Source organism: Perissodus microlepis, chromosome 16, assembly GCF_051167445.1.
Source record: "Perissodus microlepis isolate ML-2025 ecotype Zambia chromosome 16, ASM5116744v1, whole genome shotgun sequence".
In the NCBI taxonomy this organism is placed as follows: domain Eukaryota; kingdom Metazoa; phylum Chordata; class Actinopteri; order Cichliformes; family Cichlidae; genus Perissodus; species Perissodus microlepis.
Window position 1 is genome coordinate 33,002,289 of NC_140476.1, and position 19,164 is coordinate 33,021,452.

The following is a 19,164-nucleotide window of genomic DNA, read 5'->3' on the forward strand; positions in this document are numbered from 1 at the left end:
AGTTAGCGCGGATCGCCCCGTGCGTGGGGCTGGACGGTGCTTATCATTTTGCAGAAAAAAAGAGACTGCTAAAAATAAAAACATGAGAGGTTTTTGGACAAAGTTTGTGTTCTCCATTGTTTAAGCACCAGTTCGAGCACCGTTTAAGCACCAGCACCATTTCAAAAGTACCGATTTGGCACCGGTATCGGATAAAACCTAAACGATACCCATCCCTACCTGTTACCTAGATTCTGGTGCTTTACTTGCACTTGGCAGCCCCCATGAAATACTGTGTGTAAAGGACAGTCCGTTTTGCAAGTTCAAGTCAAACTGCTCAAATTTTAATACCATCAATTTGCACATCATAGGCCATTTAGTAAATATCTGATCATCAAGCAAGACCCTGTAAGTCACTATCATCAGAACAAGATTCTGCCAAACACCCAGTAACACCTTCACCCAGAGAAACCCCCAAAGTTAGCAGTGACACACAAACAGCTCCCAGTCCCACACAGATGTTCGAGGCTCACAATGTCTTTTAAAAACCAACAGTCATTTTTAAAGACACAAGAATTACAGTGCTGTGCCATTACTCATCACCTCACCTTCGAGACGCTTAACAAATGATATATTATTAATCTTTAGTTTAAAACGAGACAAAATAGGGGGTTAAACCCTAAAAATCCACTCCCTCCAACAGTTTGTTTGCTGTTTCTGGTGATTGGTGAGGACTAAATGACAGCACTGGTTAGAGGATGGGAAGAAACAGACCCTGAGCTTTCAGTGTATTCTGGGTTAGGAAATCAGATCATCAGAGTTAGGCCAACTGCTGGGACAGCAGGCTGTGGGTGAGGCCGGGCCGAGGCACTGCTGGTGATCCAGGCACTGCTGGTGATCCTCGTCAATACTGCTGTTGCGTTGAGACCAGAGCTGATGGCTGACCACCACCCTGAAGGACAACACAGGAGAGGGCAGCAGAGTTCACTTAGAGACCGGTGTGCAATAAATCCACATCCTTTATTACTCTAACTTCCATATGATAGGTGTATTACTGGAATAAACCCTATACCTGGCTCTGGAAGGGCTAACCACGTCCTGTCTGCTGTGTTCAAACCTGGAGCTGTAGCTGTACTTACACCACTACAAAGACAGACTGATTTCAGCATTTTAAAGAAGCCACTTTCTCTTCTAGTTTTATGTTTTCCTTTCATTGTTCTGCAGTTTCTCACCATGTGAGCAGGGTCACTGGTTCCCAGATGGACTCCTTGCTGGCAGAGAGGTCTCAGTAGGCTGATACCTGCACATAAGACAAAGCAAACCTGAGCTGCAGTTTCACTGGTTTCCCTTCCCTCGGTCTCTGTGGCTACACGCCAACGTCACAGCAACCCAGCTCAATACATAACAGTGAAGTTGCACATGGACCAGCAGGAGATGAACAAACCATACTACAAGGTTAGTGCCCCCGAGCCCACTGGAGTAACGACAGCTTAAAATAAATAAATCAGAAATAACAGATAACAATCATGAGTCACATGAGCTGCAATGCTTTTTCTATGTTTGTTTGATGTTATTATTAGTTCATTTTGCCAGAATGGTTTTTACCACCATACACACGAGGGATGGGTGATATGTAAAAATTCATCAGTCCAATAACCGACGATAGGCGATATATGCACAGACCATTTGATGGGCGGAGCAATGCAATCATGCACGGACTGATTTGCGTGTTTAGGTCCAGCAGGACAAGCACAGAGATGAGTCCACTGTCAGAGGCCATAAGAAGATCATCTGTAACCTTCACTAAAGCTGTTTCTGCTCTGTGTTGGTACAGGGCATTGAAGAGGATAACAGTGGGTGAATTACATCCTTAAACTTAGTTACAGCACTTTAGAAAGACAAATACTGTGGGATATAGATTCATGTAAACCAACATAATCATCCTGCTATTACCAGGTTTCTGTGAGGTTCATCAATTATTAGCTCACGACCTGATGTTTAACAATCCACATTTCACTGATTTACTCTTTGGTGCAGATGTGGATACCGGATTGTTCTGTTTTATGCTGAAATAGTTACTGATTTATGGTTGTTTCTTCGGTGGTCTGGAAGTAGACACAGGCTCTAAGGGGGTGGGCGTTTTCTCCCAAATATCTATAATGCCTGCTTCATTTTTGGACATCACTCAGACAGACAGCACGTCTAAGGAGAACATGCTGCTGAACATATCAATCCTGTTCCAAATGGGGGAAGGGATCAGAGAAAACTACAGAATCTGACAGTGTTTTGACAAAGTTACAGTTATCAAGAACTGCAAAACCTAAAAGAAAAGTTAATATCAGTCAGGTGACCGCTATCTTATTTCAAAACAGCAGTGCACATACATTTCGCCCTGTTGTTCCAGTACTTCTGCTCCCACTCATCCAGTAAGATGTTGAGGTATCTTGGACACTCAAAGAAGCGAAGGTAGCGAGATGATGATGGTGATGGGAAAACGCGCTCGAACTCTCCTCGACGGTTCAGCTCATCTTCACTCTCTGCCAGAACCCGGATTTCCTCTGGAGTCAAAACATCCAACACTGTGTGCATCAAGTCCTGAGAGAGAGAATGAAAGGCACAAGGTCATAACTGCTTCTTTGTGTTATTGCTAACAATGAAACCAGTGCTTGACTCAGTTTCCACCACAAGCAACCAATTAATAAATAATAATAACCAAAAAACCTGTAGCTGTATGCACTTACGCTTCCTGTTAAACTATTAAAGTCACTGTGTAAACCTGTTTGATCATCTCACTCAGCAAACACTACGTGTGTGTGTGTGTGTGCGTGTGTGTGTGTGTGTGTGCGTGTGTGTGTACCCGGTTAGCTTCACCCTGTTTCAGATAAAAGGCTCTTTTGACCTTCTCATCAGCAGACAGATCCACTTTGGGCCTCTCTCCATTCCCTGCGCACAAACTACAAACAAACAAGTGCACACACGTTCATGACGAGGTCATTTCTGAGGCTGCAGCTAAAAACCCAGAGGGGTAGTGTCTTATTTTTACCTGCTGGTGGAGCTGGATGCACTGCTGCAGGGGGTAACCACATCTTCTCTTGAAGGAATACGAAAGCCAGCCAAGTTCAGGAGATCTTTGATCATCTGACCCTTTATGGAAACATCTAGCCCCGTGTTGGAGTGAAGGCTGGATCAGAGTTACAGATGTAGTTAAAGGTAACTTTTTTTTTTTTTAAAGAAATGTGTTATTTTAATGTGGGCATTTGCTACCTAGGCGATATGTTCACTTCTAGAATCCAGGGTTTGAGATTCTCGTCCAGCAGGATGTCGAAGCCAAACAGCTCGTGGCAGCTGTAAGGTGTCCGAACGTGCAGCTTCATCAGGCTGTTAACATACGGCTCTGACCTGGCCACGACACGGGAGGGAGGAAGCTGATTTCAGCATCTTAATCATTGTCCTAATGCGCAGTTTGATCTTCAGAAATACATACAGGGGTCTTTTCTTTTAACAACCTTTTTAGCTTTAAAGGTGCAGCACGTTTGTGAGGTTAGCACCTTTTAGAGCATTTTTAAGGACACGTTCCTCAGTGGAAAGATATCACAATTTCTGCATTGAAATACACGTCTAAAGAAATATCACAGGCTATAAAAATAAAAACAAAGATTCAAATCAAATACCAATATTTACTCTAGATAGGGACTCAGCTGTGAAGCAATTAAAACTGGGAAAAGAACTTGGACCTTTGAGCTTGAACAGTTAAACAATGGGTGGGAATCTGTCTGCGAGTCTGTCTGTTGCACGAGTAGTTCATGGATGCAGATGGTTTTAGCTAAAAGCAATAATAAAAACAAACTGATCTCTGCAGCCAGTCACTGAGCAGGCAAACTTACGCTATGATAGTTTTGATCACGATGTCTTTAATCTTCTCCCATATCAGGGTGGTATTGACTCCCTTTGACCCGAGGTACTGCCACAAGGCCTTCAGAGCCCTGAAAACACAAAGTAATATCCTCCCAAGTCATACATACAGAAACAGCAAAGACATTCTACACTATACTATTGCATTTCCTTATCAGGATATACTAAAAGCTCCTTGATAAGCTGTCCACTGGTCCAAAACGCTACAGCCAGAGAACGGACGAGGAGTAGAAACGGGCTCATTCCAAGGAAAACTCTTTCAAAAAAGCTTAACAACACGGTGTATGCTGTGCAGTGAGGAGAGAAAAAACAGCCATTCCATAAAAGCCTGGCACAGCATTGAAAAGCCGCCTACATCTGTGTCCAAAGGTCAAAAGGTCACATTCTCTACAATTCACACTTCAGCTCGATTCTCTGTGTTACCATTTGTGCCCCTGGCAGGCCTTGTAATCACTGTTGGTCTGGTACTCAGAGTTCTTCTTGTTGACACTGTAGTTGGTCAGGTGCATGAACTTATTACTCAGAGTCTTCATGGAAGACGAATACCTAGAGGCATGGAGGGGTGATAACTGAATCTCATTCATATGCATCCCATGTGAAATTAAGTGGCACGATCAACGCGGTGGAAAACTCACTTGCAGCTAGCAAATCGAACCAGTCCATCTGAGAACATGTAGACTCTGAGTGGGTTGTAAGATGTCACATAGACGTAGAGCCGCAAGTCAAACTTGTTCCCACTGATGAGGTAGGGCTTATCTAGATACCTGCAAACATCCAGTTAGAGCATGTTAATGCACCAACATTGAGTTACTTAGGCTGCTGAGCTCTAAACTATTACTCACTTCTGAACAAGTAGAGGTCTTTTACGAGGCATCTGACTCCACTTGTGGATAACCTGAATGCCTATTCCTCTGGCTGATGCGGGCTATTGAAGAAAAAAAAGAAAGGAAACAAGTAATAACAATAAACTAAAACATAAATAAAACATATTTTACTCGATTCATATATAAATCACGTGTAATATGTGCAGGTGGATCCACACAGTGGTTTTACTCAGACTACAGGCAAGCCTCTGTGTGTTAACAGTGCCAACACACAGCTATACAATGACACTTTGTTTTTCCATAGTTCAACCTGTCTCTGGTTTATAATCTATAACATAACATATTTAATTATCTTAGGGAAATAAAGCTAATGTGCGTCAGACAGTTGTATTGTTGCACGTGTTTGTTGGCCCGTAGGTGTTTGTGACTTTAATAAACCAGTATACTGGTTTGTTTATCCAGAGAAAAGCTGCTTCCACCTCCACAACAACAAACCATCTCAGCTGTAATGGGAAGTTCATCTGAACTGTTGTTTCCACAAAGACGGTGAAATTTCTGTTATTAGATTACTCGCTCCGTCTGAGCAGCTAGTTTCCTTTAGTCGATGAAATGAACTGGAAGCTTCTGCATGAATGTGTGCTGTGTATGTTTTTTATGCTAATATCCCTGCTAAGTAAATCTGGCAGATAGTGTGCTGTCTGTGTATTACAATGGGTGCTCACAGACGTGCCTGCAGGTCTTTGGTACATAAAATTACACTCTATGAACTGAACGTACAGGTTTGATGATCCATTTTTGTTTGGCGCCCCCTTCCTCCCAGGCTTTGCGGAGCAGCTTGATGTCTTGAGGAAGAACAAAGGTCTGGGGGAAAAAACTGAACTCTTGTTTGCCGAAGCGGACTTGCATCTTGGATAGGTTCCTCCACAGCCGGTCCTTTCTCCCAATTTGAAATGTTCCTGGAAAATGGTTCAGCTGGGACACACAAATACACAAAAGTACAGTCAAAATCTGGACTTTCTCAGCGTACTATCAAGAGTAGTCCATGTGCAGCTGCTGACCTTCTGGTGTTCTCCAAGAGCTTTGAAGCCAGGAGACTTCATGTGGTGTCCCCAGCAGCCCAGCCAGTCATGGCTTTCTATGTGAAAACACGTGTTTATCAGCCAGGGTCAGGAGTTACCTTTTTGTCTTAGCCTTTAAATATTAGACTGAAATTCTTCACCATCTAATGTTTTTGTTGCCCCCATAGATAGACACTAACCTCAACAATCATATGACCCCTATGAGCAAGCACTCTGGCGACAGTGGGAAGGAAAAACTCCTTTTTAACTGTACACAAATCATTTTAGAAAAAAGCAATCTTGTCACAGCTAATCCCAGAGATTTTCAAAGAACCAATTTCATCAATATCTGTGTGTGACATGTAACGACACGTAACAACTTACTCTTTGTGACTCTGAAGTGTGATCTGCCGATGGTTTGCTTGACAATATTAGGAGTTACGGTGCTCATCTTCCATTTTAACAGTCGCCTTTGCTCTGCAGGAAGCAGTTCCACTGCAAAGAACACACCGATTCATTCTTTTAACAGGTAACACATGCTGTAAAATACAGTATCCAGAGTCGTACGTAGTGAGGAGGTAAAATTATTAACAAGATGATCGACCTCTGTTGGGGCAGCGTTCAGGCAGCTGCTCTGCTCTGTGTTGGTACAGGGCATTGAAGATGATAACAGTGGGTGGATTATATTCTTAAACTCAGTTACAGCGCTTTCAGAAAGACACCTACTGTGATAAAGTCCACTCTCCACTGCTGTGTAATCAATTATTGTAAATGTAAATGTTATCAGGAAATGATCAGGAAAGAGTTTTCTCTGTTAAGAGGGTACAGAGGCAGGAGAGTGTGCTCTGTTTGTTCTGAGAGGAACAGGAAGTGCTACTCTACTGCAGAGAGAGCTAAAACTAAGTGAGAGCGCCCCCCAGAGGATTGTTCTCTGCCTGGGTTATCCTCATTATCTGAGGGTGGGCTCGACAGATGTATGCTGGAGTTTTCTGGGCACATACAATGGTCTACATACTGTGATAGACCGGAAATCTACAGATCACTGAATATTACTCTTGTAACAATGCACCACGTTTGATTGATGAGTAAACCTCTGTCATGGGTTTTATCTTACCCAGCAGCATTAATGTAGGCTCTGAAGTAGGATTTAAGAGTGTAATAAGGGACTGAAACAGAAGGTGGCAGCACTGCATCTAAGAAGGATGCCAGCTGCCATTAAACGCCTTCTGTCCAAATTCAGGGGCCGCATCCTCCTGAGGCCGCATTTGAAGGCCGATTACAGTGACGCGACGAAGCCTGTCCAAATTCGGCTGTCAAATGCGTCCTCCTTTTCCCCAGATCTGGAGGATGGGTCGGGTGTATCCTTCGTGACCCACCATATCCCAGAATTCATAGCGCGGCCCAGCCAATTCCAGTTTCCAACAATGGCAGCAGCTGCTTAGTTTTAATATCACTCTTATTAATCTTTCTGGGTCACAAAATAAACGTTTAAGATATTTTCAGGTGAGACTGTAGCTGTGTAAACTTCAAATATCTGCTCGGTTCATCAAGTAATCACATTTTTCCAAAAGTGCTCCAACGTTTTCAGAGACATCTGTTACCCACCAGCTCGATGGCCGACAGGGAGGTCAAGGGTCACTAGAGCCGGCGAGAACAGCGAACTCCTGGAACATCATTTTCAAACCCCTGCGGTCTTTGGCTACTCAGGTTAAACATGATATATAAGTCACTCAGATAACTTAAACATTTGATTGTTGGGCTTTTTTCAGTGTTTTATTTGTTCCTGAATGAATCGGTTTGGCTGGGATTAAAGTTCTAGTTTTTACACAGCTGAATAAACGTCAAGCAGAAAAGTGATTAAACAGAAGTGTGAGATGGTTGAGAGTTTACTCCGGTGTCCTGTTATATTTTAGATATGAAGGAGCAGACGGCCGAGTTTATTAAACTCCACCGAGACAATCTGCAAATCTGCAAACTATCATCTTGTCTTTATTTTTAGTTAGCACATACCTTAAACACTTAAAGCTGTAAGCTAATGATAGTTATATAAGAGCAGATGCTGCTGGTGCAATAAGCTGTACGTTTTACGTCCAATGGATGATGATCTGATTAGTCGACTATCAAAATAATCGTTTGTGGCAGCCCTACTTTGAAGACTGCTGGTATTATGCACTTGTCTGGAGTGCTCTGTTACAACCACACCATAAAGACTTGTGGTATCGGTCACACTAACCAGCAACCTACAAGTATTAGAGAAACTAATGCAGATCTTTCAAAGTTTCTTTCTTGGCAATACTGGTTGGTTTCTGGTGGTGTTGCATAGCTGTAGGTATGAATGACAGACAGCATGGTTCAGGTGGTGTGTGAATTTGGGTGGCTTGTCTGTGTCCCTCTTACTGAAGTTGTAAAAAAGTTTGATGGACTGTAAAGGCTGGAGCATGGTTGGTCCTCCAGCACACAGCCAGCTTTGCAGACCGATCTCCACGTGTTGTAGCAGTTTACGGTCACCAGGGGACAGAGTCACTAACAACATGTCTGTGGGCTTCTCCTGCTCGTGCTGATGTTGGTCCTTCAGACACGTGTTATGACAAACAAGGCGCTGAACAGTGCAGCCACTCTTTCCTTCTCATCCTGTTTTCTAAGCTCCTTTTCTGTTCCAGGCCTGAATTCACCCATCAGCATCTGACCTATGCACAGTGCCATCCAAAGCTATGTGCTGCTGGTTTTTATGAGAACTGCATGCAAGTACGACTGTGTAGGTGTCCCTCACTCTGTGCTGGAAAATAATTATGCAAATGGACACAAACCTAGTAACATAACTAACGCATCATACAGGTGACAGCTGCTCAAACCACTGATGTTCCCTGTTTGTTAGCTGGCACAGAAGGTTAGCATCTGTCGAGGGGTCAGGTGTGCATTCTGTACAGGTGTGTGGATGTTAACATGACAGAAAAGCTCTCACTGCTAACATGACTTCAGAGGCTGATCTGATGTTGTGTGTATACCATGTTAAACACAGCATAAAGTGCCAAAAATTTGATTATTGAAAAAAATGTGATTACGGTCTTCAAATAGGTCTTAAAAATATATATATATATAAATAAATATTCATCTGGGTTAAACTTTTTCGACTACTTTTTGATTAGCTAACAAGTCACAAATTAGACCGATTCAGTGCAAATTCAGTCGTAAATTAACCAGAAGTGCAATCTTCCAGCTAGGAGCAAACATGTTTTAGACAAACAAGCATTGTAAATATCTGCAACGCAGTAACTGTGGAGTCTAAAAATACTTCTTAAACATATCTAGACGATTTAGCTATTTTCCATGCTGCTTTAGCCCCGGGCAGGGACTGAGGCGGTGGAACCAAACGTTTGGTGACCCCAAAAGGAAAAAAGCCATAAATGAGATCATGTGGACGTGTTGTAAAGATGTAAATCAAGAAGTTACAGGGTGTTGGAGAGATATATAAATAACTGAAGGTCAATGATCTGTGATAGTAAACTTATTATATTACAGTTACAACTCTGACCTTTCTCATTGGCGGTGCTGAAATAGAGGGTCGGAGGGATACGGGGAAACAGACTGGGAACTAGTGCTGGTTGCTCCTCTTGACTGTCTCCTGGTTCCAACGACATTGGCTCCTCGATGCTGACAGAAAGACAAAGTAATGAACATCATCCCTATGCCCACATCTCATGGTTAGAGTTACGTTTGCCAACTTCTAACTACGAGACGCTGGCATCTGGTTCACAGTTGTAATGTCAAGTCTCCTCTGCTCATAGAGAGCAAGCAAATACACCATCTCATAGGACAGTATTTCAAAGGCGGTTCAAAATAAGGCTGTGCGATATGACCAAAATCTCATATCCCGATATAAGACATCTATCGTCCCGATAACGATATAAATCACAGAAATGTAACATTAAAATTCTGTGAATCTCGGGCAGCTCGACTTGCGTGAAGTGTTTCCAGCTGGGCGTCGTGTACCTGGAGTCGAGTGTTTTAACGATGCATGAAACGATACATTTTCAGACATAAGTTGTAACGGCCGCCGTTTTCTTTGTGAGTATTTATTCCACGGCGTGCTGCGGGGAAAAGCCTGTTCTAACGTTGGAGTCTAAGGTTTATTTTTTAGCACCTGACGGCTCTTTTTTTACTTCTCATCCGTAAATAATCTGCATCTTTCACGTGATTCAGTTTATTTTGAAAAGTCTCAACAGGATCTTGAGCTTTATTGTGAAAGGTTTATGTGGAAAATAAACAAGCGGACACGCGATGGTTTTACCGTCATTGTTGCTAACGACAACGCATAAAAACAGGCGCTTGTCCGTCCGTAGTGTGGTTATATTAAATATAAGAGAAAGAGAGAACTTTAAGAAATTAATAATAACTACAGTGACATCAGAACCATGAACAAATATTGCTGTAAACAGTTTATTTTGCGACACCACGAAACAAACGATAGCGTAAAATGAAACGATAGACGTTTTTATATCGTCATCCGATATATATCGTTATATCGAACAGCCCTAGTTCAAAATGACAAGTTAAATGATATACAGTCAACCTGATCAGACAAACATGCCAAAACACTCACATGACAGTCATAGGAAGCAGAGATCTTCTTCCAGTGATGACAGGTAAGCTTGACGGGATTTGTGACATACAGGAGCTTTAGCTTTCAGGGAGGGGTGTTATTCTATTTAGAGTGCCAGTCTATTTAGATCAACACAAACCAATCAGCTGGATGGGTTAAAAGGAACAAATGTGACAATAGCAGTCCTGATCCAGAGTGGTTTTACAGAGAATCAGTTCCTAGTCTTTGGTAGGCAGTTCTACTGTTCACGCCATAACAGAGGATAACAATATGATGCACAATGCTGCAGACCTTTCCACCACTCTCCAGCTGTCTGCCCCTTTGAACTGAAAGAGTTCACAAGCTCTGATGGACAGATGGACATTTGACACTACTTTAGGAGAACAATCAGAAAGCACCAGGCCCTGAAAGGAACGTTCAAATCTTTAAAAGTTTCTGATGAAAATTAAAGTGGGTAAAGTGCTTTATAAATAAAGCTGGTATGGTATGGAAAATGGTAAAAAAAGCTAGCTGAAGGTCAGAGTGAAAGCACAGGTTACTGAAGTACTGGAACTGCTGTAATTGTGGTGGTATACAGTCTCATATGTATCCCAAATAACTGCTGTGGCGGAGCAGCATAACATGGGAAGAAGGTGCTGGAGCTACAGCCACTAATGTTGCGACTCTTAATAAATCAGTAACAGCTGCAGGAAAAAGTTGAAATACTTCGGAATTAACAGGATTTCCGCAACAACCCGTCTGGAATCTGCTCTCGTCTCCTCTACTTCAGGTATTCCAGTTAGGAGAGGAGGGTGGAGTTTGGACAGTTTCTTTAGACTAGGTGGTGAAGGACGGCTTTAAGCAGAAGAGAAATCATTTCTACCTGGGATTCTTCTAATTCAGTTTAATTTTATAAATGACAAAATTGTGTCAGCAGATGATGAGATAAAAGCAATCATTACTGTTGATAAACTAGTATTAAATAAATTATTACTTAAAGTTTCTCAGGAAAAACTTGCATAGACTGTTTTGGTGCTTACATTTTATTTATGTCATCGGTTTTCCTTTTATTTTTTTGCATCCTTGTCACACTTGCATGTTTCAGATCATCAAACAAATTGTAATATTAGACAAAGATAACCCAAGTAAATAAAAAGTGCTAATTGGATTTAAGAACACACTTTGACTGCAAAACCATTATTGTGATGTATTTATTTATTTTCTTCAGTGATTCAGAGAGCTGGTGTTTTGGATCTTTATCCTCCTACGTAACTACACTGGATGCCAGTGTCACGGCTGGCTCACAAGGAGGATTACAACGCCTGTTTACTCTGATAAATGCTGATAAACACGCTACCAAAAAGTGCAGAGATCAAGCACAAAGGCTGGCTAGCAAAAGTGGGCAGAATTCATGGTTTCATCAGTTACTGCAAGACCTCCAGGTCCTGAAGCAGCAGAGCAGCCCCACACCATCACATTACCACCACTATATCTGACTGCTGGTATGATGGTGTTCTTATGAGATGGATGTAATGAAGAATGCAAACTTGTCAGTCCACAGAATATTTTCCCAAAACTCAAGATGTGCTTTGGCAAACATGAGACGAGCCTTCGTGTTCGTTTTGACACCACTGAACTGCTACGTCTACAGTGTTGTACCACAATGCTGCTGCCATGCTTGTGGCAACAGATTCACATTTTAAGTGAGCGCACTGATAAAAAGGATCTGGCTGCTGAAAAATGTGTTTATGTTAGGTTTTAAATATCGCTTAAGTAAATGTGCCTGTGCAGCATGTTTGCGTGTTTTTTGTTGTTTTTTTACTTTTACTTCCCTTTCAATTGACAAAGAACCATATTTGGAATTGAAAGAATATTTGTTCTATGAAGGTCACAGTAAATAAACCAATGATGGTGTGTGTATGGTTACTGCATGTCTTACCAGGAGGGGAGAGTGATGCACCCTCCGGATGAAGTGCCAGTGATGGATGAGCTGTCTGACTCAACAACAAATAACAATGTTCTCATCAGTACTATGTTATTACATAATTATACAACATGTCATATAATATCATCAACAGAAAACTGACCAGCTGATTAACTACAGCACAAGTATGATAGAGTTTACTTAAACGTCTCACCGTCATCACTGCAGGCAAGCTCATCAGCCAGCTCCTCTTCTTCTACACCTGCCTGTGCAGCATGCTCTGGGCTGAGCAAAATCAAGTGTAATTACTAAAGGAAAGATGTGAAGGAGGGAAACCTGAAATGTGATGTAGCTGATTCTCACCCAGGCGGAGGGGGAGTCTCTTCAAGCAGGGATTCCTGTGTCGGTGAAGGAGAGGAAAGGGATGGAAAGAAATCTGATGTGGAGGCTGGCTGTCCCTGTCTTGTGAGGTGAATGGCTGAAATCTGATTGGTCATTGAGCCCACCAAGGCTCCTGCAGGACAGGAGGAAACATCTGCATGTGAACTACAGTTATGTAGGACTGTGCTACACAACTACACAGTACTGTGAATACAAAACTGGGCTCATACCAAATCAAGAAATGTGTATTCCATTAAAAATCTTTAAATGAAAAGAAAAACATACAAACAAATGAATAAATAAATAAAAAGGCCTCCTTTGTTTCAATAAGGATATTCAATTATTGAGAATGAAAATATATCTAAAGACTCATAATGCTGGGTACGGTTGACCGAGTATGTGTTTTTAAAGATTTGTGACTTTTTTTTTTTTGCAACATTTTAAACAAAGAACAGTGGGTGGAAACATTAACCCAGTGGTTCCCAAACTTTTTTTGCTAGGCCCCCCTTTGTTTTAGAAGAAAAATCCTCCCCCCCCCAAACATCTCCAACATGTCAGGAGTAGTTAGTCTTTATAAGAAGTGTTTGAACTAAAGATCAAGAATGTGGGATTCTGTTTGTCTGTGATTTAAACAGCCCAGCGCTGCTCCCGACGCAGGGAAACCCAATCCTGCAGGGAGACCTACCTCTGCACTTGTGCAGGTGAAGCCACAGGGAAGATTTGCTTCACCATATTTTCTAGTCTTTGGCTTGGAATGAAGTTGGTTTGGAAACATATTCGGTGATGCTTCATCTCCTGCTTTGCGTTTGTGTGGGAGCCCCGTCAAAAACCTGTCCGTTATGCTAGCAGCGTCAACCCTAAGCCTTTGTATTAACCAAAGACAGCCTGTGTAAAACACGACCTATGCTGCTGTGTTGACTTGTATAAGGATCCCAGACACAGAGTTAAAAGTCCAACATTTTTGTTTGGGCTTCCCAAAGGTTGATTCTGTTCATGTGGACGTAGCATCAGTGGGAGAAACGAGTTGTCACTCATCCAGGTGACTTCTTCAGTCTCAGCTGACTGCAGGTTTCCAACCTTATGAACAGGACATCTGCACAATGACTAAAACTAGCCCACTGATGAACAATGGGCTGGGAGGTCAGTTCCTTGGCTTGTCTGTATTGAGCAGCAACTCAAACCAGTTTAGAATTATAAATGCTTATTTAGACACTGAGCCATGGCTCTGTACTATATGCACACATTTCTGCATCTTTGCCATTCAAAGACACTTTGTTTCGCAGCTTTGTTTGCTAGTTTAACTTTTCCGTTTCGGGAGAAAAGATGCTCCTACAGCCCATTGCATGGCCGGCTCAGACTCCTTCCATCTTTTTTGCCCGGCCTCCAGACCTTTAGTTTATTTTACTTGCTCTTTCTGCCAGAATAAAACCATTTTAACAAACAAACTCACAACAACCTTTGATGGAAAACTGTCCTTTCCAGGAAACTTTCAGAATCAGCTTGTCGACAACCATAGCTAGCTGATTTAACTGCACTTCACCGCCAGGCCCATCTGCACTGCTGTGCTGCAATATGTGCACTGAAATCCTAACATACGGAGAAACATTATGTTCAGATTGGGTCTAGTGCAGCTAGATCATAGAGTTCATTGTGCAGAGAAGACGTGGAGAACGCTAAGCTGATTGCTGCATCAACAGGGTAACAACAGCCTTAGCAGTGTGACGGTGTGGAGTGACATCTACCTCACTGGAAAAAATAAGGCTTGTCATCACTGGGGAAAAATCTCAATGCACAGAGATTTTGCAATCAATGCCAACTCCATATCTCCACAGTCTGAGGTCCAAACCATCCTCAATCTCCCACAAACCGGTGCCTGCTCATATGAGTGTTCAATGGATTAATTTGAAGTTTATGAAAATCAGTCAATTAGCTGGAAGATGCAGCTGATCTTACCATCCATCCATTTATGAGTACAATATTCTTTGCTGTTCTATTAATAAAACTCAAAAAACAACTGTACCTTTAAATTAGTTTGTTATCTCATATTCATATCTATACCCAGACAATCTCCACTTCCTGGGTTCCATTAGTATGGGTGTAGCACAAGCAAACAAAAAGTTCTGATTACCTGCAGCAGCGTCTGGTGGAGGTGGCTTTTCTGAGTCACTGGCACATTTCAAAGGTGGCGTGGGACTGTTTGGAAAGGAACTGATACGTTTGCATGTGGGCTGGGTTCTTCCAAGCAGACTACATGGGATCTGCTTGGTTAGATCTAGTGATGCTCTTTTTTGGGACTTGGTGATTGTAGTTGCTCCCAAAACTGTGAGAGGAACACCTTTCACAAGGAGCTGACAGTCAAAAGAAATGTCAAACAAAGTTGTGCTGCTGTTGTGTGTCTGACCGTATTTTGCTGCTGGTGGGATTGAATAACTCCTCTGTGTAGGTTTTGCTTCTCCTCCTGTGCTTCTCATCTCAGCGTTTGTGCTGTCGAGGCTGGAAGCATCCTTCTCCACAGCTGGCCCCTGATGCTGACAAAGACTAAGGCACATATCAGGCACTGGTGGCAAAGAGAAACAGTCTGCAGCCTCACACTACGGAGAAAACAAAACAATATCAGACAGACTTGCATAAACCTAAAATTATAGGTATATTTCTGAAGATGGCTAAATTACGGTTTTGCCTATAATAAACTATTTGCTTTTACTGATCCCTAATACAGCCCTACACAATGATTGGTTTAAATCACTAGACTTAAACACGTCAAACATATTTATGGAAAAACAAACCATGATGGTTGTTGTGGCTGCACCTACAACAAGCACTGTGTGGAAAAGTAGAAATAAAAGTTGGCTTTCGTGAGTTCGAGCATTAAGCATCATAACAACTTTAAAAGTCTAAAATCTGGAACATATTATTCACAACAGGAATTTTGTTTTATTGCAAGAACATATCAAATAATGGAATTATTGATTCCTTGAATTACATTAGTTGAAGTGTGCCACATATTAAATCCCAGTCAAGGGAGCTTAGATGTGGCTAAAATGATTTTTAAATCATTGTAATTATTATTACATCTGCATTTAATTATTATCTACAGTGTACAAGTTATTGCTCACTACTGATAACTCAACTTCACTTCCAGCTGCAAAATGGGAGCGAGTTCGTTCCATCAACCCACTCAAAAATACTTTTGTATACAAAATATATTTAAATACCTTCAAAATTACTAACAGACCCAACACACAACTCTCCACAGAATACAATGTACAGGACCAAGCATGTTCCAAATGGGCTTTACCCACAAACATGCAGCCATTGCACAGGAAACTCTGCTGATAACCATATCCATGTTTTACAGTGGTATACAGCTGTTCAGAGGTTCTGTCAGAGGACATGCTAAAATATAAAGGCAGCTGTAGACTACACAGTCGTTTAAACAATGGCCTGAGCAATTGGTTGCAACCCAAAACATTCCTAGAAATGATCATCAGTGTTGGAAAAGCACTCACCGTCAGCTTCTTGGTGTGCTGGGAAGCCTGCTTCCCTATAATCAACAGATCTTGATGAGACACTGTCCCCAGTCCCATAAGTGCATCGCCTGTGGCAGCCTGATGACTCTCCACTGCTGAAATGCTTGCAGACTGAGAGCTCTCAGACGATGTCGATTTTGGCATGGTATCTGGCAGCTGGACATTAAGGCCAACCTGGTTTTCCATCTTGGGCACAGAGGACGAGTTACTGGCCTCTGTAAGGCTGCAGCCAGTCTGCTTCAGCCCTGGTACCAGCAGTTTGTTTGGGGTTAGAATTCCATCTGATACAGCGGTGAAGGTGCCATCGCCTTTTTCACAAACAGCAACCACCGGTGACTTGGCTTGGTCATTTTTCCTGGATAGCTCAAAGGAGACATAACTATAAGGCACTTTAGTGGCTCTAACTGTCTTGGCTTGTGCACTTACAGGGGTTGTGGTGTTGGGATGATCTGCACTAGAACAAGCCACAAGCTTCCCTCCACCCCAGGGGGAGGACTGGTTGGTTGGCATGGTAAAAACCAGCGATGTCGTCCTTATTTCTAAAGGCTGGTTTTGTGGCAGAGTTTTGGGTGATCACAGTAAACAATTTGACAGTTGAGAAAACCTAATAAATGAATGGCTGAAAGCTCCTCCTCCTCTTGCTGACCCAAAGTTGGTGATTTTCAAGGTCAACTCCAACTAAACAGATAACCAGTTCTTGATAAAGCCAGACCAACAGTAACCACTACTTCCATGGCAAATGTCTGGGCCTCTCATCTGGGCTGGAGGTAGGCAGGAAAACATTGACTTGTGGTTGTGCTGCAGGTTTAGATATTTTCAGGTGTGAAGTATACGTAATTCAAGCTGAATCTTAAGTCTCTGGTTCATCAGGAGGAAGGTGTTTTTCTGTCATTTTCTCATATACTGCTGCGGGAAGAAATGTGGCTGCACCAGATTGTTCACACTAAGGTATCAGGACTTGACAGGAGAATGGGATGCCCCACAGCCATCATATCATCCTCAGTCACTTTACAGGAAATGAAACTGTCCACTCTCAGCCCTAATACTGTAAGCACAAGAGAAAAAAGCACAGTCAGTTATTATTAATTATTATGAAAATCCTTTCATATTATCATCACTTAGTATTTGCACATATTCGAGCCATTTTACTGCAGTAGGGACATACGAGGTCACAGGTAATCCAAATTTTTGTGTCACTGAAAAACTGCTTAAATTACAGAACAAGTTTTAGATTGACTTAGAAATATTGCATCTTTATGGTTTAATCTTTGAAGAATAGCATTGGGTGACTGGAAGAATATATCTGTGTTGGTGGTTAACTCACTTAATTGCAGTTGTTTTTGTTTTGGGTTTTCCCCCCATGTTTTCTCTCAGATTGTGTTCCAATTATATGTTATATTTGAGATGACGGCCATAATGGGGGCAGATTGTTGCATTCCGTGTGCATTTTTAATTTTGGGTGCCTTTACGTAACGTATACTACGGCTAACATGCTTCAGGTAATATTAAGGGCATATAGAACACTGTGGCGATGTCCTATAGATCAGTAAGACCGAACGTGGGGAGTTGGCTAGCTTGAAGTAAACTATAACGTCCCATATTCACGGCTGTCGCTGCTGACTTTTGTCATAGTGACGACTGTCAGAGAAAGCGTGGAGAATTCACGTGTGAGCTGACATGCCGCTTCAGTTTAGCTTCACATTAGCCTACTTATAAGTCTAGTTTGATTACGTTAAGTAATAAAATGGTGTTAGCTGACGCGAAACTGAGTTTCCATAGAAACAATGCACCCACCCTGTGGGGTAGCGATACATAAAGCCAGTTTAACTAACCTACCTTCAGTTTACCGCTACAATGTTCATTTCGTGTTAGCTTAGCAACCCAGACCGATTCAATTAAACTGCTAAACTGTCGTCATGTGCTCTAAGAACTGCCCGGAGGATAAAATACCTTTATGAACTCATAGGAATCTTGTTATTCTATGTTTGTACCTACTTTGTGTCATGTAATGACTAAAGCTGGTGTTCCTAGTCGAACGATAGGATGCATGTTGCACCGCTGAGCTTAAAAATCCAAATGATACATCAGCGTGACCCAAGATCGTCTATTGAACCAATAAGAGAGCAGGACTTCTTCTTCTTCTTCTTTTTATCAGTATTTATCGGCGGTTGGCAAACAGCGAAATGTTTTGCTTACCGCCACCAATTGGTGTTGAGTGTGGGCCGTACAAACAAACCCTAGAGCAGGACTTCTTCTTCGTAGAGGTATTTGGTAGAGCGTTACTGCCACCACCTGGTAAAGATACGTCACTTCATAGTGCGGATCCCGCGCTACAGTCCCTAGTAACTGTTGCTAAGGGAATCTGGTTCAGATCTTAGTGGGCACACGGGAACGAAAGAAACGTTTATTTGCTTCGACACCAAACAGATTACATGAATCTACTGAAATCCTTTGCGTAACAATTCCTAAATTAAACTTTATTTTAATCTCTCCCAGTTTCCTTTTAGGTGTTTTCTTTCAAATAAATAAATAAATAGAATAAATTCACCATATATTGTGTTCTAACATGATACTAACACAGCAAAGTAACGAGAGGTAGGGTGTCAAATGAAGGTACTATCTCCCCCACTCTCCAAACTTTCACTATCACTTTATTCTTTTTAAAAATATTTTGAATGCATTCCTAAAGCACGTATATCTCCTCGTTATAAGGTTTCAGTATCTGCTGCAGTCCGAATGAACGCCGCTAAAATAATGTTAACAAACACATCAAATCTCAGTGGGAAAACAAATCCTCTGGCCTGGGTGTGTATTAGGACCAGTGTTGGGTAAGTTACTTTAAATTAGTAACTTAGTTACATTACTAGTTACTTCCATCAAAAGTAACTCAGTTACTTCAAGTTACTCGTTACTTTCAAAGTAACTAGTTACTAGGGAAAGTAACTTTGGTTTTACTTCTCTTGTTAATGTGTTGCTA

The 19,164-nt window shown here is 41.9% G+C and overlaps 1 protein-coding gene across 7 annotated transcripts; it reads right to left on the reverse strand.

Moving 5' to 3' along the window:
• Positions 1-301: 301 nt before the first annotated feature.
• ttll4 (tubulin tyrosine ligase-like family, member 4) lies at positions 302-18,471 on the reverse strand. 7 transcript variants are annotated; one of them, XM_084954845.1, is made up of 21 exons: positions 18,384-18,471; positions 16,167-17,232; positions 14,786-15,248; positions 12,640-12,790; positions 12,491-12,561; positions 12,292-12,346; positions 9,306-9,424; positions 6,158-6,268; positions 5,774-5,850; positions 5,493-5,687; positions 4,734-4,816; positions 4,527-4,655; positions 4,315-4,437; positions 3,864-3,962; positions 3,244-3,378; positions 3,023-3,160; positions 2,837-2,933; positions 2,364-2,574; positions 1,212-1,279; positions 1,052-1,122; positions 302-931 (listed from the first exon to the last, which is right to left on the reverse strand). In XM_084954845.1, the coding sequence occupies exons 2-21, from the start codon at positions 16,695-16,697 to the stop codon at positions 778-780; spliced, it is 3,081 nt and encodes a 1,026-aa protein (XP_084810971.1). In that variant the 5' UTR covers positions 16,698-17,232; positions 18,384-18,471; the 3' UTR covers positions 302-777. The 7 variants fall into 7 exon arrangements, with proteins under 7 accessions (XP_084810971.1, XP_084810966.1, XP_084810973.1 ...); XM_084954840.1 differs by lacking the exon at positions 18,384-18,471 and adding an exon at positions 18,183-18,312; XM_084954847.1 differs by lacking the exon at positions 18,384-18,471 and adding an exon at positions 18,183-18,311 and having other exon boundaries at positions 15,059-15,248.
• Positions 18,472-19,164: the final 693 nt, after the last annotated feature.